At 43.8% G+C, this 23,837-nt stretch overlaps 1 protein-coding gene across 6 annotated transcripts in view; it reads left to right on the forward strand.

Moving 5' to 3' along the window:
- vps13d (vacuolar protein sorting 13 homolog D) overlaps positions 1-23,837 on the forward strand; it is a 117,185-nt gene that overhangs the window by 14,808 nt on the left and 78,540 nt on the right. For all 6 annotated transcript variants that reach the window (XM_028583732.1, XM_028583733.1, XM_028583735.1 and 3 more), the window contains 12 exons: positions 4,972-5,072; positions 5,429-5,597; positions 6,929-7,030; positions 7,273-7,462; positions 7,766-7,948; positions 10,142-10,272; positions 10,409-10,463; positions 14,905-15,081; positions 20,137-20,267; positions 20,362-20,494; positions 20,583-22,853; positions 22,991-23,142. In XM_028583732.1, the coding sequence (XP_028439533.1) occupies positions 4,972-5,072; positions 5,429-5,597; positions 6,929-7,030; positions 7,273-7,462; positions 7,766-7,948; positions 10,142-10,272; positions 10,409-10,463; positions 14,905-15,081; positions 20,137-20,267; positions 20,362-20,494; positions 20,583-22,853; positions 22,991-23,142 (3,795 nt within the window). The remainder of the gene's footprint in view (positions 1-4,971; positions 5,073-5,428; positions 5,598-6,928; positions 7,031-7,272; positions 7,463-7,765; positions 7,949-10,141; positions 10,273-10,408; positions 10,464-14,904; positions 15,082-20,136; positions 20,268-20,361; positions 20,495-20,582; positions 22,854-22,990; positions 23,143-23,837) is intronic.

Genomic DNA, 23,837 nt, shown 5'->3' on the forward strand with positions numbered 1-23,837 from the left:
GGCATCAGCCGTGTTGCATTTTTTACAAAATATATGTGTGTGTGTGTGTGTGTGTGTGTGTGTGTATATATATATATATATATATATATATATATATATATATATATATATATATATATATATATATATATATATATATATATATATATTTAAGATTTAACAGAACTATATTATATCCAAACAAGCCTTAGTGATAAAGTTGAAGATTATATATAATATTTATTTAAAAAAACACTTAGCTGTCTGACATTTTCCTCTGGAAACAGCCGGTTTCACCCAGAGTGGCGAGGACCTGTATTTGGACCGGGATGGCACGGTTCTGGCGCGTTGCCCTCTCTACTGGACCCAATTCCGTACATAGATTGAAGAGCGCAGCTATATTACTATTACAGCTATATTAGGGAATTTAAATCAGCATATTAGCCAGTCATGGTTCCTGAAATCTCTTTCTCTCCTGATTCTTCCATTCCAGTCCTCCTGCAGGGCCAGCAGTGCCATGCAGCATTACGCACGGGTTCACCGCAGTATTTACAACAATTTGTGATTGTTAAAACCTTGCTAAAATCACAGCATCAACTAGTGGTATCCCCCACCCCGAGATACAATTTGAAATCAAAATGTAATAGGCAAACTAATTTTACTTCATGCAAGTTTTGTTATGAACAGTATTAAAGTTTGGACCGATAACGAGGACATTAAGTGTAACCATTGCGCGAGAGCTTAACGGCTGTATTTCCAGACTTTGACATTTGATGATATATGCACAGTTTTAAAGACATTTAGTTATTTTAGTGTTATGCAGTTATCTAATGCTATCCTGTATTCCATGCAGTCGGGCCATCTCCTCCTGCGCTCCATAGCGGACAGTGTGACGGCGAGACAGAGCCGATTAAATATTAAGAATGAGTTTTGATTTGAGTTGGAGGTGTTTATGGAACAATTATCACCCAGTACAAGCACAAATAACACTGCTGGATTTCATCTTCATGATATGGTGTGAAGAAATGTGCGTGAGGCATTAATACTTAAACATATTAAAGGAACACACCGACTTATTGGGAATTTAGCTTATTCACCGTAACCCCCAGAGTTAGACAAGTCGATACATACCCTTCTCATCTCCGTGCGTGCTGTAATGCTGTCTGACGGCTCCAGCAGCATCAGGCCAGCACAGAACATGAAGGTGAATGGTTCCAGCAATCCTACTGCTCCGAATAAGTGACAAAATAACGCCAACATATTCCTATTGACATGTTGTGATTTATAGAGTCACAGCGTGTACAAAAAAACAACGTAACGTGAGACACAGCCATCTTCTGACTGTAAACAAACTGGGAACTATATTCTCAGGCGGAAGAATATAGTACTTGGGCGGAATGATATGCTCGCAGCAAGCCTGTCTGAGAATATAGTTCCCGGTTTGTTTACTGTTAGAAGATGGCTGTGTCTCATGTTACGTTGTTTTTGTACACGCCAGACTATACAAATCACAACATGTAAATAGGAACATGTTGGCATTATTTTGTCACTTTTGGTCGGAGCAGTAGGCTAGTTGGAACCAGTTACCTGCAGGATCTGTGCTAGGCTAAGCTAATGCTGGAACCGTCAGGCAGCGTTACAGCACGCACGGAGATGAGAAGGGTATGTATTGACATGTCTTAATCTGGGGGTTACGGTGAATAAGCTAAATTCCCAATACGTCGGCGTGTTCCTTTTAAGAGTAGCCTAATCGTTATTCCCACATTTGATAGCGCTGCCAACCCTTGGTGTTCTCTCAATGAGCTTCATGAGGTAGTAACCTGAAATGGTTTTCACTTCACAGGTGTGCTTTGTCAGGGTTAATAAGTGGAATTTTTTCCCTTATTAATAAAAAAGCAAAGGGTGGCTACTTTGAAGAATCTAAAATATAAGACATGTTTTCAGTTATTTCACACTTTTTTTGTTAAGTACATAAAATTACATGAAAATAAAAAGGAAACTCATTAAATGAGAAGGTGTGTCCAAACTTTTGGCCTGTACTGTACGTGTTTATCCATCCCACTTAGGATTGCTCCATCTCCCAGTCTTCTTCCTCTTCAAGATCCATAGATATATACACTAGAGGTCGCCTTGAGGTTCTAAGCATGCGTCAAAACCGCCACCATCTTGGAACAGGGGTCTGAAGTTTTCCTGCATTCAGATGAACGCTAAAGATGCGTGACTTTTGTGCTGCTTATTGATGTTTGATAGAGGAAATGAAATCAACAAACAGCAAGGGATAACATTTAACAGGTGACAATGTGTTTTATGATATATATGCTGCCTTCGACCAGCAATCTGAGCTCCGGCGGCAGCAGGAGGCGGAGAGTTCCGTGGCCGGCGGCAACGTCTCTTCCCCCGGGCAAAAACACAGCTTCACCTTGCTGCTGCTCCGGTCCCTGCTGATCCAGATCGGACCGGCCAAAGACAGAATGGTGATCGGGAGGATCTTACACATTGTCCGGGACGATCTTACACGTAGTCCAGGACGACCTGTATGTATATCGATAAGTTCCACTAAGTTTGCCGGCGGCAGGCGGACGGAGAGAAGCTACAGCGGGGCAGCAGAGACTGTCTGCGGCTGCATGATCTAGAGCTCAGTGCCCGCTTCCTAGGAGCCAAAACCGACACCACGCAGCTGGAGACCCGGGCCGTACTGCTGGGCCCGCTGGAGGGAAGGGATGCCCGGGAGAACCAGAACCAGGACTAGGTGGAGCGGAATGTCAGTCTGCTGAAGTTTAAATGACAGGTTTCCTAAAGGGAGTCTAGCGGGACTCGGACTGTGAACGGCGAAACATGACTTTAAGTATTGTTAAATAAATAAATACATGCAGAAATAAATAGTGGAGGAGTGAGCCTGGACATTTCAGTCTGTTTATACTTCACTTTGAAGCAGAAACTCTTAGTTCAGAAGCGTGAAGTTTCCGTTTGGACTCAGATCTGTGAACCGATTATAATAAATATTCTTTGTATTAACACATTAATTAGACTTTGTTTTGTATTTGATAGTTCATCTTAAGTTTACTTAAGTGGAAGCAGTACCAAGTGGAAGAATGGGACTACTAAACCTAGGCTTACAGGTACTAGGCATTACACTTTGAACAAAGATTATATTAATATCAAAAGCTTAATTTTTCTCTGGACTCGATCATAAATACATGTCTGACCTTGGGAACAAACCACAAAAACTAGAAAATCGCTTGAGATTGAGGATTTATAGTGATTTTATTTCTGTTAGCCCAAGATCCAAGATGGCGGCTCTGTTGACGCATTTGTTCCAATGAACCGCAGCAGCCAGGCGACGTCTAGTGTATATATCTATGTTCAAGATCAGCCACAGTGCGAGCAAACAAATGGTCTCCATGGAAACTGTCGAATTTTACTGCTGTAAGCGTGAATGTTTTTATAGCTTACCCCTTTTAAATGACATCCAAGCTTAAAGTTGTGCATAATTAAGGGTGTTGGGCTCTGAGTGACATGTAGCTGCCGTCACAGGAGGCGACCATCGACTCTAGGCTTCATTCAGCCGCCTCAGCTCCGCCGAAAAGAAAACGGGTATTAGTCTAACTCACACTCCATCTAGAATTAACATTGGTCTCCTGGTATACGCCTGGCTGCGTCATGTACCTCAAGCATCAGACAGCAATCATTTTCATTTTGGCCACAAGCACAATGTGAACGAGCACTTTGTACTATGGATTCTTCGGGACAAGTAATAAGTTCAACAATGGGAAAATTTCCATTTTTTTATTGACACCTGTGTTGATAATTATTTGTTTCATTTTCCATCAGCAGTCCAGACTGTTCTTGTTACACCAGTATAATAAAACTCAACATCTAAAATGAGAAGTTGCACTTTAGCTTCATGTGAAATTGCTCTACTTAAAGGAACACGCTGACTTATTGGGAATTTAGCTTATTCACCGTAAACCCAGAGTTAGACAAGTCGATACATACCCTTTTCATCTCCGTGCATGCTGTAAGGCTGTCTGACGGCTCCAGCGGCATCAGGCCAGCACAGAACATGCAGGTGAATGGTTCCAGTAATCCTACTGCTCCGAATAAGTGACAAAATGACGGCAACATGTTCCTATTTACATGTTGTGATTTATAGCCGTCTTCTAACTGTAAACAAACCGGGAACTATATTCTCAGGCGGAAGAATATAGTACTTGGGCGGAGTGATATGCTCACAGCAAGACTGTCTGTCTGAGAATATAGTTCCCGGTTTGTTTACTGTTAGAAGATGGCTGTGTCTCATGTTTTTTGTACACGCTGTGACTATACAAATCACAACCTGTAAATAGCCCTAACCCTAAACCTAACCCACATGTTGGCGTTATTTTGTCACTTTTGTCACAATTCGGAGCAGTAGGCTAGTTGGAACCAGTTACCTGCAGGATCTGTGCTGGACTAAGCTAATGCTGGAACCGTCAGACAGCGTTACGGCACGCACGGAGATGAGAAGGGTATGTATCGACTTGTCTTACTCTGGGGGTTACGGTGAATAAGCTAAATTCCCAATACGTCGGCGTGTTCCTTTTAAAAGTAAATAATATGGCCTAATTTGATCCTACAGTGTTGTTACTCTGCACCTGCTTTTTGATCATTACAAATAATAAAGCAAAATGATCATCTTAAAATAGAAGATATACTGTCTCACATCACATAAATGAACAGGTAAGTAAGTGGTCTTGAAGAGGATTCTTTTGTTTCTCTCTCCGTCTTGCCTGTCACTCATTTGGACATGGTCTTGATTGGACTCAAACCTCTTTGGACTTTGTCTTGACTCAGTCTGGACTAGTCCTAGTCTTGGACTCAACAAAATTGGACTTGACTACAGCCCTGCTACGTCCATATTTGATACAGTCTATGTTTTTATCCAGTAATGAGCTAGTGTAACAGGAGCATGCAGACAGAGTAGTGACTGACTGTGTTTCTCTTCTCTCGTAGGTCCAATACCAGCAAATCATGGCATTCCTTAAAGAGCTGGACCGTTGGGAGAGAGAGATGCTTTACCAAAAGTGGAGACCAAAAGTGCCAATTTCTGGGAAGTAAGTTCACAGTCACAGTCCAACAGTCAAATGACTTTCTTACATCTGCAAACTTCTTCCGGCACAAAAATCCAGTTCAGCCTCTGTCTCTTAAACAAAGTAAAATGGAATTATCCAACCGTATTATTTTTCACACTAGTCTTATAGCACAGCCTTAAGAGCATGCTACATCACATTTCAATACACATTGTGTGTGTGTGTGTGTGTGTGTGTGTGTGTGTGTGTGTGTGTGTGTGTGTGTGTGTGTGTGTGTGTGTGTGTGTGTGTGTGTGTGTGTGTGTGTGTGTGTGTGTGTGTGTGTGTAATGATGCAACTTTGAATCAGATTTGAGCTTGTAACATAGTTTTTCCCTGCAGCTGCCGGCAGTGGTGGATGTTTGCCATTCAGGCCAACCTGAGTGAAATCAGAGAGCAGCGGCGGCGAGGCAGCTGGGGCTTTGCTCTGCAGCGGGCCCAAGATGCCCAGACATACACCAGCCTCTACTTCCGAAGGCTCAAAGGAGTCACACTGAGTTCTCAGGAAGAGGTACTACACTGTAACACAGACATGATGTATCAACAAACATCTAGGTAAATAGATTCCTCGGATCCTTAAACACCCAAATACCGCATCTGAACAACAACGACTACTGAATATTGTCCCTCATATTCCCTTCATTTTATTAATAGAACTCATAAAATGATCTGATTTAACAATGACGCAAATCTTTTCATAAGATAAAATGGAAGAAAACTGAAAATAGCTAAGCAGTTTGACTAACCTAACTTGACCTAGTATTACCTTTTTTATATGTATTCCCCCCCAAAGAAGATTACAATTAAAAGGTACAGTTTTATTATTTAATAATAATATTTCACAAAACAATAAAACAGAGATGTCATGAAAACATCAGCTTTTTAAAACAAAAACAAATAAACAATTTGGTGTACAAAAACCTGTACGGTGAAGGTAAGAACAGTTCAGAGTCAAGCGTTGTGTAAATATGTTATGACTAAATATAATAGAAACTTATATTTAAACAAGTTTCCACTAATTAAATGCATAAATATATTTTAAATATACATTTCTATACAACATGTGCAATGTAGTAGGCTACTCCTATGTACATAGTGTCCATATAATGTAGATCTAAAGTGAGGTGTTTAATCCCAGCTCTTTGAGGAGGAACTATAGTGTTAAAGGCTGAACTGTAGTCAGTGAACAGCAATCTACCATAGGTTCCCTTCATTTCCAGGTGAGAGAGGCTGGTGGAGAGCAGTAGTTCCCATCCTTTCTGCTCTGATTTTCCCCTTCCGTACCCCTTCATTCATTCACAATGTTCCAAATGTTAATACTATTCATTATATAAAAGTGGGTATTGCTATTTTTCATACTACTGAACGGTCAATATTTAGGTTGGTTTGGTCAGCAAATCGTACTACTACTACTACTTGGAGTGAAGCTGAATGTTTGAACCGTTAACGCATTTACTTTAGCTAACCATTGTAGCCTGTTATGCAATATTTTAAGCTAACTATTTTAGTTTTTTTGTTTTTGTGAATAGTTTAGTTCACTTGCTATAGACTCAGCACTTAACAAGGAGGAGGGTGTGGGCTTGTAATCTGTCATAGTTCTTAGACACTGCCACCATGGTGGTAAAGCTATTCGAACATCTGACAAGCAGTTCTAATGAAGCATATTTGCAGCTTAAAGGTTACCACATCACTTTTTATTTACCAAATGTTTTCATAATGTCTGAGCTGCCTGCCCCCAAGTACATTAATAGGTCCCCCAGTTTAACCCAGTTTGTTACTTTGAGAACACACTGACAAACACACATCAATGAACTGATGCCTGAGTTTGTCTTTATCACCTAGATTGAGCTGGAGCGTGTGGAAGAGGAGCAGACGTTAGAGGAGCTGCAGAGTCTCAGAGAAATTGTCCATGACTGGTTTCGAAAGCAGGAAGAGATTGCAGAGGTAAGCTTAGATGATTCATACACTTGTGTTTAATGGTCTTCGTGGCCTTTGAGGGAAAATAAGTGGCCTTTCTGTTAACGTTACTCAGCTTTCAACGGTTTAACAGACTGTGTGTGTATGTGAACTCACAAATGACACAGATGACTGATCACAATCAATCATCAAACTTTCACTGATCTTCTAAATGTGTCTTTGTTATACTGTAGTTTCAGGCTTTGTTCTACCCCTGTCTCCTCTTCCAGAATGTGCGTGAGCCCAGCAGTGACCCCCAGCCCTGTTTACCCACCACATCCATCCCCAAGAGTGGGAGCTCAGGGATGATCCAGTACCTGCAGTCTTGGTTTCCGGGCTGGGGAGGCTGGTATGGAGATTCCCAGGACCCAGACCGGCCTGAAGAGCTCTTGCCAAGTCCATCCTCCTGGGATATTTTAGGTGAGAGACTCATTCCTGTCTGGTGCCAGAGAAGGGCTGACAACATTTAGCATCTTCTTTAGTCTGCCCTAGCAGAAGTTGCTACCACAAGAATGGTTTAATTTGCATTACTTATACTGGTACATTAGATAATGGTGGAATAAGTCTGGACTCCTGTATAATAAGTTAGATTTACTGTATGTGTTTTGTATCATCTGATATTCTGTAGTATTGGTTGAAATCTTATTACTGTATGACAAGCAAAAACTCATAGGATATCAAGAAATTCTGGCTGCTGACCATGGCGATACAATGCTTCTCCAGCAGAGACAGAAGACTTGTTTGACCCATTGGAGGACTCTCACACTCTGAACACGTTCACCAGGCGAGATCACCTGTTTGCCCGGCTGGAGTTCTTACTGGAGAAGGGCGCTGTCACGCTCTTTCACCAGGACAGGAGGGCGGACAAGCTGCATGAGAGTGGGCTTATCCAGTTGGAATTCTCAGGTGCGCAGGAGCAGTGTGGGACAAATAGAAACATTATTCAGGGTTTTTTGGGTTAAGAGTGTAATGTTTGGCAATGTGGAAGTGCATCAATATGCAGATTTTATCCAGATCGGTGGTGTTGGATATTGTTGGACATTTAGTTAGGGGTGGGTGATATGGATAAAACATTTTATCACAGTACACAGTATAGGTAATGTTATATGAATAACTATAGTGATAAAAGACACACTTAAGTAACTGTGTACACATTTTTTGGCTAATCCATTCAATTTAATACCTTAGAAATCAAGGTTCTTTATTAAATTGATGCAAAATCTTTTTGTAAATCTAATATTGCCATGTAACCATCCTGCTGTTTGCATTTATTTGAAAATTGAATTTCCCGCAACGGTTTGAAATACAACCAAAGATACCAAATAGATAACAACCTTGGTAGATTTGATCTGGTTGATCATCTTCTTACTATATGGACCCATTTTGACCTAGTTTTAAAATCCATCCTGAGTGATCCAATTACAGGGGACAGCTCTACGACAGGTGAAAACGCACCCAGGACTCATAGAAATCCGATCACTCAGATCACATTCAGAGATGGATTATGGCAGACAATAACCGTAAACTGTTTCATAGAACGTCCCCAAATTCACGAATATGAAGGATATCACCACAGACGTTTAGGCTCTTACGTAGCAACGTCTGCTGCTTACAAGCCTTGCAAGATTAGTGATCAAAGAGCAGCTGTTTCATTTCATATACGTTCTTCACAATACAAGTCCCCTGTTATTTTGTTATTTAAATGCTTTTATTATGAAGCAGCCAAATCAGGAAATGTTGGGTCTTCATCAGCAGTAAATTTACATGACTCCTATTAGCAAACATGAAATAAAATAAAGCAGACCGTACAAACAAAAGTCCAAACATTACACATACCGCTATCCAATAGGCAGCACTTTGTCATTAGTCATCACACGTTTCTGTAATAATGTAGGGTTTATGTCAGAGTAAAAAATGGTAAATGGACTGCATTTATATAGCGCTTTTCTAGTCTTACCGACCACTAAACTCAATTTAATTCTATTTGTAGTGTCAAATCCTAACAAAAGTTATCTCAGGACACTTTACAGATAGAGTAGGTCTAGACCACACTCTGTAATTTACAGAGAGCCAACAATTCCCCCCAAGAGTAAGCATTTGGTGCGACAGTGGCGAGGAAAAACTTCCTTTTAAACAGACAGAAAGCTCAGGCAGAACAACCATCTGATGCGACCGGTTGGGGGAGATACAGAAATATAACTCATTAATTATAGCAGTGGGTATAATGGGATAACATGATGCGCAGTGGAAATTATAGTAACAATAAAGATAATAGAACTATGACTAGTAATAGTAGCAGTGCAGGTTGTAGCAGGGCTTCAAGCAGGACCACGGCAGCAGCTGCAACCACGATCCAGGTGCCACCCCTATCCAAGGAAATCTGCTAGACGAGAAAATATCTCCGGGGAAGAAGCTCCCTGGTTGTGGCACTCTGGCTCCCATTGTATATACACTCAAGGCGCTTTACATTAAAAGCAACATTTACACGCACACTTTTGGGGCTACCAAGGTACCACCTGCTCATAAGATAAAGATTCATGCAGCAATTTGTGGTTCAGGACATTTAGATATGTAGACAGCAGAGGCCAGGAATCCAACCACCGACCTTCTGATTGGTAGATGACCGCTCTACCTCCTGAGCCACAACAATAAAAAGTCTTCATTCAAATATTTATTTTGGATGTGCGGACGGGAATTATGTACGTGTTTATTTGCATATAGAGAGGGGAAGTGAGATCCGATCACAATTGGTCACTCAGGATGCATTTAGAGACCCATTCAACAGACAGGTAAAACACACGCACCGTGATCCCATCACTCAGGACAGATGTTAAAACCAGGTCCAAACAAGGCCTACATTGTAAAGATAATTAACAGATTATGAAAATAATCCTTAATTGCTTCCCAAGAGATTCTATGGGTGAATATTAAGGGCTAGAGAGTTCTATATTATTATCAACTCCCCTCTATTGTTTTTGAGACAAAAAGGTCTCTTTGACAATGGGTAGTCTACTGAGTTAAAGGTGTTTTCGTCCCATAGACGGACACAGTTGTTCCAATAGACTCAGAGCATATGTACTGCTGCCTTGATTTCCACAGGAGTGAAGGTGATTTTGGAGTCTCTCCCTCGCTCAGAGTCTTCCATGCTATCTGTTAAACTGGGTGGTTTGTTCTTGAGAGACTTGACTACTCAGGGCACCATCTTCCCTGTCCTGGTGTCTCCTAAAACGGTAGGCAAGGGTGGGCAGAGTTCATAATGTGAAGAAAAGTTTGAAAAAGTAAATTGCAGCTCCCCAAGTGCATGATAATTGTAATATTTTCTACTGTATGTTGTGTCATCTTTTCAACACCTGTCACTTGTTACAGGATAAAGTTGTTGTCGTCATGAACCAGCCATCGGGCCAATCCAGCAGTACCTCCGGTAAGATTTTTGTTTTCTTTTGACTTAATAATACTTTCTCAATTCAAACATCCAACCATCTTCGTCCGCTTATCCGGTGACGGGTCGCGGGGGGAGCAGCTCCAGCAGGGGACCCCAAACTTCCCTTTCCCTAGCCACATTAACCAGCTCCGACTGAGGGATCCCGAGATGTTCCCAGGCCAGGTTGGAGATATAATCCCTCCACCTAGTCCTGGGTCTTCCCCGAGGCCTCCTCCCAGCTGGGCGTGCCTGGAACACCTCCCTAGGGAGGTGCCCAGGGGGCATCCTTACCAGATGCCTGAACCACCTCAACTGGCTCCTTTCGACGCGAAGGAGCAGCGGCTCTACTCCAAGCTCCTCACGGATGACTGAGCTTCTCACCCTATCTCTAAGGGAGACGCCAGCCACCCACCCTCCTGAGGAAACCCATTTCGGCCGCTTGTACCCTGGATCTCGTTCTTTCAGTCATGACCCAGCCTTCATGACCATAGGTGAGGGTAGGAACAAAAACTGACCGGTAGATCGAGAGCTTTGCCTTCTGGCTCAGCTCTCTTTTCGTCACAACGGTGCGATATATTGAATGTAATACCGCACCCGCTGCGCCGATTCTCCGACCAATCTCCCGCTCCATTGTCCCCTCACTCGCGAACAAAACCCCAAGGTACTTAAACTCCTTCACTTGGGTTAAGGACTCATTCCCTACCTGGAGTAGGCACTCCATCGGTTTCCTGTTGAGAACCATGGCCTCAGATTTAGAGGTGCTGATCCTCATCCCAGCCGCTTCACACTCGGCTGTGAACCGATCCAGTGAGTGCTGAATGTCACAGGCCGATGATGCCATCAGGACCACATCATCTGCAAAGAGCAGCGATGAGATCCCCAGCCCACCGAACTGCAACCCCTCCCCACCCCAACTACGGCTTGATATCTTGTCCATAAATATTACAAACAGGATTGATGACAAAGCGCAGCCCTGGCGGAGGCCAACCCTCACCTGGAACAAGTCCAACTTACTGCCGAGAACCCAGACACAGCTCTCACTTCGGTCGTACAGAGATTGGATGGCCCTGAGTAGAGACCCCCTCACCCCATACTCCCGCAGCACCTCCCACAGTATCTCCCGGGGCACCCGGTCATACGCCTTTTTCAGATCCACAAAACTAGTAGACTGGTTGGGCATACTCCCAGGCTCCCTCCAGGATCCTTGCGAGAGTGAAGATCTGGTCCATTGTTCCACGACCAGGACGGAATCCGCATTGTTCCTCCTCAACCCGAGGTTGGACTATCGGCCGAACCCTCCTTTCCAGCACCTTGGAGTAAACTTTACCAGGGAGGCTGAGAAGTGTGATACCCCTATAATTGGCACACACCCTCTGGTCCTCATTTTTTTAAAAAGGGGAACCACAGGTCTGCCACTCCTTTGGCACTGTCCCAGACTTCCACGCAATGTTGAAGAGGCGTGTCAACCAGGACAGCCCCTCCACACCCAGAGCCTTGAGCATTTCTGGACGGATCTCATCAATCCCCGGAGCTTTGCCACTGTGGAGTTGTTTGACTACATCAGTGACTTCCGCCTGGGAAATTGACAACAATCCCCCATCATCCTCCAGCTCTGCCTCTAACATAGAGGGGGTATTAGTCAGATTCAGGAGTTCCTCAAAAGTGCTCCTTCCACCGCCTTATTACCTCCTCAGTTGAGGTCAACAGTGTCCCATCCTTACTGTACACAGCTTGGATGGTTCCCCGCTTCCCCCTCCTGAGGTGGCGAACAGTTTTCCAGAAGCACCTTGGTGCCGACCAAAAGTCCTTCTCCATGTTTTCTCCAAACTTCTCCAACACCCGCTTCTTTGCCTCTTTCAGGGCAGAGGCTGCAGCCCTTTGGGCCCTTCGGTACCCTGCAACTGCCTCCGGAGTCCTCTGGGATAACATATCCTGGAAAGACTCCTTCAGTTGGCCGGTTTCCCTGACCACCGTTGTCCACCACGGTGTTCGTGGGTTACTGCCCCTTGAGGCACCTAAGATCACAGCTCCTCGCCGCAGCTTCAGCAATGGAAACTTTGAACATTGTCCACTCGGGTTCAATGCCCCCAGCCTCCACAGGGATGCACGAAAAGCTTCGCCGGAGGTGTGAGTTGAAAGTCTGTCGGACAGGGGCCTCTTTCAGACGTTCCCAATTTACCCGCACTACCCGTTTGGGCTTACCAGGTCTGTCCAGAGTCTTCCCCCACCCCCTGACCCAACTCATCACCAGATGGTGATCAGTTGACAGCGCCGCCCCTCTCTTCACCCGAGTGTCCAAAACATGTGGCCTCAGATCAGATGAAATGATTATAAAATCAATCATTGACCTTTGGCCTAGGGTGCTCTGGTACCAACTTATGAGCATCCCTATGTTCGAACATGGTGTTTGTTGTAGACAATCCATGACTAGCACAGAAGTCCAACAACAAACAACCACTCTGGTTTAGATCAGGGAGGCCGTTCCTCCCTATCACGCCTCTCCATGTGTCTCCATCATTGCTCACGTGCGCGTTGAAGTCCCCCAGCAGAACAATGGACATGCCCCATGCAGGACTTCCGTCAAGGTCTCCAAGAAGGCCGAATACTCCAAACTCTCGTTTGGTGCATATGCACAAACAACCGTTTCCCCCCCCACAACCCGCAGCCGTAGGGAGGCGACCCTCTCGTCCACCAGGGTAAACTCCAACGTAGCGGTCCTCAGCCGGAGGCTTGTGAGTATCCCCACACCCACCCGGCGCTTCACACCCTGGGCAACTCCGGAGAAGAAAAGAGTCCAACCCCTAACAAGGAGTATGGTTCCAGAACCCAGACTGTGCGTAGAGTTAAGCCCCACCAAATCTAACCGGTAGCGCTCCACCTCCCGCACCAGTTCCGGCTCCTTTCCCCACAGAGAGGTGACATTCCATGTCCCCAGAGCCAGCGTCTGCTGCCCAGGTCTGGTCCATCGAGGCCCCTGACCTTCACTGCCACCCATGTGGCAGCGCACCCGACCCCAGCGGTTCCTCCCACAGGTGGTGGGCCCATGGGCTGGAGAGATGGGAGCCACGTAGCTTTTTCGGGCTGTGCCCGGCCGGGCTCCGTGGCAAACCCGGCCACCAGATGCTCGCTGACGAGCCCGCCATCTTCCTCCGGGCAGGGTCACTCCATCTCTACCTCGGTCACTCATAGGGTTTTTGAACCATTCTTTGTCTGGCCCCTCACCTGAGACCACTTTGCCTTGGGAGACCCTACTAGGAGCACAAAGCTCCAGACAACACAGCCCTCAGGTTCATAGAGACACACAAACCTCTCCACCACGATAAGGTGATGGTTCCCGGAGAGGATTCAAACAATATTAGATAATACTTTCTCGGAGCTTGTGACATTAGCTGAGTTTCCTATTATGTATTTATATTCACAATAAAACTTTCACAATTGTGCAGAAAAAGGTTTAACCCTCGCTTGAGGAGGTTTTTGTCTTTGTGGGAAAAAATTTGCTAAATGGGATATTGAAACGCCTTTGCCGAATACGTTCTGACATAGAAAAAATGTATAGTAGAGATGTTCCGATACCGATACCAGTATCGGTATCTGCTCCGATACTGCCTAAAACGCTGGTATCAGTATTGGGAAGTACTGGAGTTTATGCACCAATCCGATACCACGTAATAAAGCCCTAAAGAAAATCTACATTAAAGTAGTTTATTTATGTTCTTTTTCCGCTATAACTTACTGTCAAACTGGAGAATAAAAGAAAGTTCTGGGGCATTCATTGTTTGTGTTTGTTCATGTTTCACAAAGAGTTTAACCTGAGCCAGACCGACAACAAAGATAGAAATCATATCACATCCATATAGGGATAGTAGTATACAGCTGTTAAAACATAATGAAATATATGACACTCTGGTATCGGATTGGTACTCGGTATCGGCCGATACACAAGTTCAGGTATCGGGAAGCAAAAAAGTGGTATCGGGCCATCTCTACTGGATAGTCCCATAGCATCTTCGTCTCTGGACAAAGAATAATTCAAACTTGCTCAGTAAACAGAGATGAGCAAAAATCAGGGTGAAGAAGCAGAGCATGCATTTTGCAATCTGTTTCCATTTCAGTTAGGTTTAATTTTGACACACATGTGTAGAGCTTGCCATGTTGTTATGTGTTACTCTGTATTCAATGACATAGCAAAAATAGACTGACGTGGTTTATTGGGGACTGATGTAGGGGGAAGTCCTGATAATGAAAATGTTCATATTGTGTGGTGTAATGACAATGCAAGCCTCTAGGGGCTGCTTGCAGGGCTTTTGACTTTCAGTATGGATGTGTGAATAGTCCAATTTTGGTGGCAGTATGAGTAGCAACACATCATACTCCCACCAGCTTTTACTAACACGTTTGTCTCTTAATAGATACCATGTTTGTATTGTTTTTGTGTTGTCAGGATGCAATGCAGAGTGCTCATCACCGGTGTTTGAGATGATTTATGAGCGTAACCCTGTGAGGTGTAAGTTTGAGAGGAGGCTGGAAGTCAACACTAGTCCATTGAACATCATCTACAACCCACAAGCAATCAAAAAAGTGACTGAGTTTTTCTACAAAGGAAGAGTTCATACCTCAGGTAAGTAGTGAAACTACATTTTTGGAGTACATAAAATGTTTACCAAGACAGGTGTAATTTCACATTATTGGCACACCTTTTCCTGTACACATTATGGCACTTCTGTTACCAAAGTGATTGAGCAAACAGAAAAAAGGAGGACTAATACACATCAATCAAGTTTTCAACAAAAAGATGTCTTTAGTTTTCAAAAAGTAGGGAAAAGGAACAAAAACAGAAATCCTTTCCGGTTCACTGTAATTCTGTCTGTGTGGCCTAGGCTTCTCCGTCTTCCTAGGAGGGACACACGGTGAATAGATCCCAACAGAGAATATGAAGCTTTTGTCTAATTGTTTTTTCAAGTTGTCTTCTACTGGACTGAGAGAGTGCATGTGAGGTCCTTAAAAAGTCTTAAATAAAATGTTTGATTTTTAAGTTCTGACAATGTCTCAATTACTCTCAAATGACAGTAACTATTAATCTATAATGTATTACATTTTGGAATTAACTTGCCCAACACTGGTCAGGGTTGTAAGGCGAATCAGCACTTGGTATAAAAGTTGTCGTGTCCCTGTGACCTGTCTTGAGCGTGGCTGTGGTGAGCTGTAACACGCTACGCTTTGCCACACCATTCTGTGTCATGTCGCGCTGAACTTTTTCCTGTTTTTTTGTCTTAAGGACTTAAAAAAGGTCTTAAAAAAAATAAAGATATTTGCTGATAAATTTGCTGTTAAAAATGTGCAGAAACCCTGTTAAATACAATCTGTGGATGTAAGATATTAACAGTCCAAGAGGAAAGTATAGTGCAATGAATATACAATGAAGTGTCAGGTGCTTTAAAATACTTAGTAATACTTAATTAGTTGCTTTTGTTAAGTGCTGGTGCAGATTTGGCAGCCATTTAGTAATTAGATGGTTCTGCAGAAAGTGCTGTTGAGGAAACGGGATGTCTTAGGTTTGAATGAGTCTTTTTCCCTAAGGGGAGAGTTATTAAGAGGCGGTTGACAGGGTGCGCAGAGTCCTGTTGTACCTTTTAGAACTTGCGCTGAATGCAGGGATGGGGTGAGTTTACAGCTGTTGATTTTCTTTTGGCGGAGCAAACAATTCTGTCCAGCTGCTTCTTCTGCTGAGATTTGTAGTTGACATACCACACAAATATATATGCTAAGAAAATAAGAAATAAAAAAAAAAAAAAAAAACACCCAGAACTTCTTAAAACTATAATTTTGCCCCAGATAGGTCTTGGGTCAGTCACATATATCTGTGTGTGTATATAAACCGCAAATTGTCCATAAGTATAATGCTTAAAGGGGTGATAGAATGATTATATAGGGTATTTCACATTGTTCCTTATGGTCTCCTAATGGGGTATGTAACATTGGTTGGGCTGAAAATGGCTTGGTTGATATTTTATTGGCCCTTATTCATCCCTGTGTTTTGGCCCTATTTGTAACAAGAGCTTTTCTTCCAAATATGGTATGTTCATGAATATTTAGATGAGCTGCGCGCTGATTGGTTGAGCGAATTGCCATACACACATTAGAGACGCGCGCTGATTGGTTGAGCAAATCCCCAATACACACATTAGAGAAGCGACAGAATCGCATATTCCAGACATGCAATGTTTTGTTACCAAATTCACTTCTGAGACTTTTTTTATGCGAGAAATCAACTATATAAAGCTCAAATATGGGCCGTTTTACATAAATTGATGGCTAATTGCAAATTTGGTAAGACGTGTCGGACTTTAGGAGCTCCACACAGTCTGACGAGAAAGCGACAGCCTGCTGGGCTCCATACCCAGCGCAAAGTCACCCTTTGTGGATTATTGCACTACGGGGCTCCACGGTCGGCTGCCGGCATAACTATAATATATTTAGGGCCCGAGCGCCGACAGCGGCGAAGGCCCTATTGAAACTGAAGGAATTATTGTTTCTTTCTATTATTATTTTTATTTTCCCGTCAAATGAATTGGCTTTTTGAGGACTTCAAACTTGGTCTGTACCATCCCAACACCTTAAAGATGAAAAGTTATTAAAAGAAAAACTTTTCGTCAGACGGTGTTGGCGTGGCGGCCATTTTGAGTGTTTAGCGATGAACAAAGAAGTTGTTGTAACTTGAGTGTACGTTGTCGTATCTGCCTGAAATTTCTCACAATTGACAAGGGTCCATGCTTGAGGACAGCTACAGGCCAAAATTGACTTTTGGTCATAGCGCCCCCCGCTGGCAACAGGAAATCTGCCTTATATGACAAACATCATCCGATTTGCATGAAACTCAGAATGTGTGGTCTACATCTGATACTGAGCCGCCCCCTATAATATGACCACGCCCACTTACTCAGGCCACGCCCCCTTTCATAACATTTGAACCGTTTAAGGTAGAGTCTTGTGTGAGGTGTCATTGAACTCACCAGAGAGTTCCTTCTTCATTGGTCCTGGTTTGGCCCGCCCCCTATGCTTAAGCCATGCCCCCTTTCATAACATTTGAACCGTATGACGTAGAGTCTTGTGTGAGGTGTCGTTGAACTCGGCGGGGAGTTCCCTTTTCATTGCTGACGATTTGCGGCGTCTGAATGCCGCGCGAATGCACGGTCGCAAGGAGCGGCGTCCGCCGGTTACCCCGACGCGCGCCAAGGCGCGAGGGCCCGTTCATCGCTGCTCGCAGCTTTAATTACAGTTTGAATTTTGTCATGCCACTTATATAACATCTATATGTCCCATTCAATACAATGGGGAAATATTGCAGCTAGCCAGCTACACTTTCGGCATAACTATAGTATATTTACAGTTTGAATTTCATCATGGCATGTATATTACAGGTTCCCCAAGGCTTTACAAAGCTTAGCTAACACTTGTCCGATTTCGGATTTCAATTGAATGCATTTTTGTGAATGTCAGAGTTAGGAGGAGGCTAGCTAGCTCTCATTGATGGACTCCAGCTCACCGTGGCTCTATCAGTGAGACTCGCGGACAAGAGGCGTTTATTTCCCTGATTGTTTGTTTAAATAACTCAACACACATATCCATTATAAGATTAACTGGAACCTGTGGTAAGAGATTGCGGGCGTAACAAGCTCGCTGTCCGCGCTTTCAGTCACTCACCGGCCGGCCGGTAGCAGGAAGAGGAGAGGGAGAACAGCGAGCTGCAGGCCGTGGAGCTCTGTCAGGGCAGCGGCGTGTGGTAGTCCAGTCACCCAGAAAAGGGTAAGTTTGCGCGGGTATTGAGCACCGGGCCGCTGGCCGAGCTCATTCAAGCTCACAGCAGGCCGGGGTCTATGACGGAGGACAGGCAGGACGGCGATATAGCAACCCAGGCAGCACCGACCGCTGAACTCCGACACACAGTCAGACAAAATTTGCAATTAGCCATCCGTTTTCGTAAGCAACTAACTTTGTTGAGATTTTCAGCGGCAGATTCAAAATATGAGATTTTCATAGTAAAGGGGTGTCAATGGGATTTTGTGCTTATATGTATGTCGTATTTACCCCCTGAACTGTTGTTATTCAACTATGAAAATCGGTTTTGCATTCTATCACCCCTTTAAGGTTGGAATAATAAAGTTTGTTTTTTTTCTGGAAAGAGAAAAATGGCATTACAGAAAAAAGTCTCATGTAGGACTAATGTTCCTTTTTAGTGTGTCCATGAATGTAGCTTCTGTGACACCCACATCAAATTCATTTTGATGATAAAAAGAAAAAAAAAAGAGCACAAATAAAGTTTTGGCTTGGCTCCTTAGTTAAATAAGTCAATAAGGTGCAAATTGGACTACATTAACTGAGTTGATAAGGTGCAGTCAATCTTCTCTCCACTTATGAAGACAAAAGGGCCACGAAAAGAAGCTTTTCTCTAGCTTTCTTACCAAGGGCCACAGCTTCTCTCTGGCTGCTTTCTCTTCAGGGGGCAGTGCTTCTGTGAGCCTGAGTTTGTTGTCTGGAAGAAACTTTGAGCCTTTCGCCTCCTTCCAGACAGCATCCTAAAAACATTGCATTGCAAAAAGGATGATGGTTGATCTACTTGAGCCGTCTTGTCCTGCCCGATGCGATGGACGATGTTGACCCCGTCCTTCAGACTGAGACTGATTCTGCTTCTGATATTTTCTCCATCTTCCTCCCTCACGCCGTGAATCTTCAGGGACCACCTTGACTGTAACTCTGACAGTCAGCAATGTTAGCCTTCAGAGTTTTATTTTCTGCTTGTAATATATTTATCTCTTTTTTCATGCCTTCCAGTGTGTGTTTCTGTTGTTTAACATCCAAAGTAAGCTGCTCAACGGTCAAGGTTATCTTTTCCATCTGTTTCAAAGTTGACTCTGTCGTATTTTTCTATAGCATAGTTTTTCTGCAAAGTCTTTTCATGTTTCCCAGATAACACATCTGTGGTCACGTTTGACCTTTTTTGTTGTAGGTTTTAGTATCTAGAAGTGCATTCGCAAGGGCCTCAGATTCAAATTGTACATCTGGACTTGCCTCAAACAACTCACCATCTTTTTCTTGTCCGCTAGTTTCATCCACATCCCGCATGTCAATTGTTGCTAGCTTCATCCACGTGTAGCCGGTTTGGAGTAATGCTAGCGTTGTAAGTTTTCTCCAGTCTCAGAGCCTTTTTGCCTTTACTTTTGGCCATTTGCTGATGGTGAACAGTGGTAGGGTTAATCTTGTACGACATGAGAGATGAGGTCTTGTCACTTGTTGACTGGTGCTGTCGCTACTTGGAACCGAACAATTCCAAAACTAAAGAGCTGGTGGTCGGCTTTCCAAGACATGGGAGGGCTCTCCTGCTACTGACCAGGGCCTGGAGGTGGAAAGGATTGACAACCTTAAGCCTGTAAAACATTTATTTGATATAATAACACAGTCTCACTAAATAAGAATTATTATTAGTAACACATTTTCTCTCTGATTATAGAAGTAGACTAGTCCGTAAAATATTTCAACACCACTTTAAAGAAACATTACTCACTCACATTCTAGGTTATTTTAAACTACGTAGTTTTTGTATAATTTCTCATATACTTCTGACATTTTTTAATACCAGCAGATTATTGTATCTTAAACATATCTCTTTGATCCTCAGGTTTTGGCTATCAGTCAGAGCTGGAGCTGAGAGTAGCAGAGGCTGCCAGGAGGCAGTACAACAAGCTGAAGATGCAGACCAAGGCAGAGATCCGACAAACAATTGATCAGCTACTTGTGGGAGAGTTTATTGTAAGAGAGACTCACTGGATGGGGGCATGAAGTATAGTAGAAATAATTGGCAGTTAAATAATTTCTAAATGCATCTAATGTGTTTGCTTTATAGGAAAACAGTAAGCGTTGGACCATGAAATTGGACATCTGTGCACCCCAGGTGATTTTCCCTGATGATTTCCAATCAGAGGACCCAATGCTAGTAGTTGTTGATTTAGGCAGGATTCTCCTCACAAACTCTCAAGGTAAAACAAAAAGGATATACCCAAATATCTTAATTAATTAATTAATAAATCTAATTCAGCTCATACCTGTTATTTGTTTTATTTGAAGATGACACTAAGGCCAGCTCAAAAGCTACTCAACCTGAAAGGGAAGACATGAGTGATGATGAGTACCAGACACCCCTTGCCACCCCACCAGAGTCTCCTCCACCTGAACTAGACATTCCTTTCACCGAGCAGCTCAAAAGCCCTGAACTTCCCAGCCTCAGATCCCCTGAAAGTTCACAAGCCTACAGCAAAAAACTTTACGAAAAATACTCGTTGTCCTTTAAGGACCTGCAGATAATGGTTGGTCGCTGTAAGGACAACTGGAAACATCTTCAAGAGAGTGAGGTAGGGCCTACTCATGTGGTGGAGAAGTTTAATGTGCTGTTGCAGCTTGAGCAGAGACTCCGCTACACATCAGACCCCCAGCTCCCTGGGGCTGTCCTGTCAGGAACTCTACCAGACCTCAAGGTCCATATCAATCTTGAGAAGATGACTGCTCTTAGGAGTTGTTTGGCTAGGCTAAGCAGTCCATCTGTGAGTGAAGGGGACAAAAGCCAAGAGAGAGGCCCAAATATAAGGTCTCCTGACCCCCTTACTCTCCGCTATGACAAGATCTTTCAAAGGGAGGACAGCTCCTGGAAGTTGCAAGGTTCAGCAAAGAACCTGACCCAGAGCGTGATGACTTTAGAGCAGCACACACGGGAAGTCCTGGTGGAATCCCGACTACTTTTAGCTGAATTCAACATTAACTACATGCAGCTTGGTGTAGAAAGTGATGGCCGCTACATATCTGTACTGAAAGTATTTGGCACAAATGCTTATTTTGTAAAGCGGCCTTATGATGCTGAAGTCTCTCTGACTGTCCATGGTCTTCTGCTGGTGGACACCTTACAGACCTATGGCTCAGACTTCGACCTCCTTGTGGCTTCTCATAAGAATCTCAGTTTTGACATACCCACAGGCAGCCTCCGAGAGAGCCAGCCTTCGTCCCCTGTGTTGTCTGATGGTAGGTCTCCCGGGCACCAGGGCCATCATACTGAGTCATCCTCTGGTATGCCCGTGGACCGAATCTCCCCCTTCAGTTCCTTTCTCAAAGACCAGGAGGCCCTAATTAAGCTTGAATACCAGTTTGTGAGTTCGGATTGCCCCTCCATGAATCTGGACAGCTCCCTTCAGGTGACAAGCATGCAGGTCAATAACTTGGACATCATTCTCAACCCTGAGACCGTGGTGGAGCTACTCAAGTTTCTCCAGAAGTCTTTCCCCAAAGAAGAAAGCACCTGGACTTCGTCAGTGCAACAACATACAACACAGCCTTGCAGTGAGGAAGAGGAGGGGACATATCAGGCCACCTATGATCAGAACAAAGAGCTGACCGTGGAGATCCACCGTCTTAACCTGCTTCTCCTTCGGACCGTGTCCACTGGCACTGTCCTGGGTGCTGAGAAGAAAGGGTTGAAGATCGCCACTGCCAGCATCACTGGCACCAAGGTCAATGTGTCCATGGGTAGTCGGTTGGACATCAATGGTTCACTTGGGTCAATGCAGTTGGTGGACCTGACCCAAGAAGGAAGCCGAAGTCAGTTTGTGGTCAGCATTGGTAGTGCTGACAGCTGCTCAACTCCTGACGGCTTAGCATTCCTTACTGACACAGGAGGTTCTCCCTCAGAAGCTTTAAATTTTCGCCTTATGGAGAAATCCCAAGGGGAGTGTTCCTTGCAACTACAAATGGCATCGCTGCACTATAACCACTCAGCCAAGTTCCTGAAGGAGCTGAGTCTGTCTGCCAATGAGGTAGAAGACAATTTCCGCTCCATGCTGAAAAATGCTGCCACCAAAGTGTCAACAGTTCTAGCCACCAAGACAGCAGAGTACAGCGGTATGGTATCGCTCTTTGAGACTCCCTCAAGGAGAACTCGAACTCAGAGTCAGAGCTGCAGTTATCCATTTGAGGATGAGGAGGATCTTCCCATGGAGGAGCCTGAATCCACCTTAGACACATTCTTGGTGAAGCTGACCCTTAATATTAGCATTGAATCACCAGTTGTGTCTATTCCCCGTAAACCTGGGCACCCTGAGCTATTGGTTGGTCATCTGGGAAGCATAACAATCCAGAATTTTGTTACTGGGCAAGATTCCGAAGGAGAGAGGTTGCAGGTGTTGGTAAAGGATATTCGACTGTATTCAGTCAACATGAGTCATTTGGTTTTGAAGATGGCACCCAAAGGGGAAAAGGCTGGCAGCCTGTCACCATCCCACCATAAGAGCATTAATCAGGAGGAACCACAGTTCACGCGTCATGACTTCTTTGAATCCCTCAGCCGCGGAAAAGGTGAGAATGTCTGATATTTTAAGGATAGTTGTATTCCAAATGCTAGATTATATGTGCTTGGTAATGCAATATAATGCAAACATACATTTTATAATCAGCTTGTGACACAAGCTCACTCATTTTTTTTTCTTCATCAGCTTTCCATATATTGAAAGACACCACTATACAGTTCACACTGGAAAAAGTTCCCGTTGAAGAAGACACCCAGTTTACCTTCCTCACCACAGAAGACCCGTGCAAGAGCAAAGGGTTACTGAAAATTGAGGGCAAATTTGTCAACCCTGTTCAGGTATACATAACAATACTGGAAATATTTCAATACAAGCCAGTATTCAAATAATGTCCAGGTCTCAAATACTAGCAGCATTTGCATTGTTGCCAACTTGAATATAGAAAGAGCAGTTACAAAAAAAAATAAAATAGGGATGTCACGTACCAAGAGTGGAGGGGGTTTGGAGAGCGTGAGTTACATGTAATTTGGAGAAAACGTCAGTCCTCTGGACACACAGCCCGCTGCTCTGAAACCTGACACCACACAGCCAGCGTACGGTAACGTCTTCCATGAGTTCACCCGGAACTCCCAAACAGCAAGCATGTTTAGTTAGTCTGTAGTCTCTGCCGTTGTTGTTCTTTCACATAGAACCGGGCTGGTTAAAGTTAACTTAACTAATGTTATAGAGGTCCGCTAAAACAAGTGCTAAAGTAAGCTAATGTCCGTCATGTTAGCTATCGTAGCTATGAGGCTGACTGCTGTCAAGCCGTCAATGTGCACCGTGCACATAGATGAGGTGCTCTGCTTTTTTGTGCTGGTAGGCGTTCTCCAGTGTTTAGCGGCAGACTAGAGCACTTGTAAGCGTATACTGCCCCCATTAGGTCTGGAAGAATGGCATCCCCCGGTATTGTAGAAAAACGAGTATCGTTACTTTTTCAGAATTTTGGTACCGAAGTACCAGTTCTCGTGACATCCCTAGTAAAAAATATAGA

Source organism: Perca flavescens, chromosome 7 (assembly GCF_004354835.1).
Source record: "Perca flavescens isolate YP-PL-M2 chromosome 7, PFLA_1.0, whole genome shotgun sequence".
Taxonomy (NCBI): domain Eukaryota; kingdom Metazoa; phylum Chordata; class Actinopteri; order Perciformes; family Percidae; genus Perca; species Perca flavescens.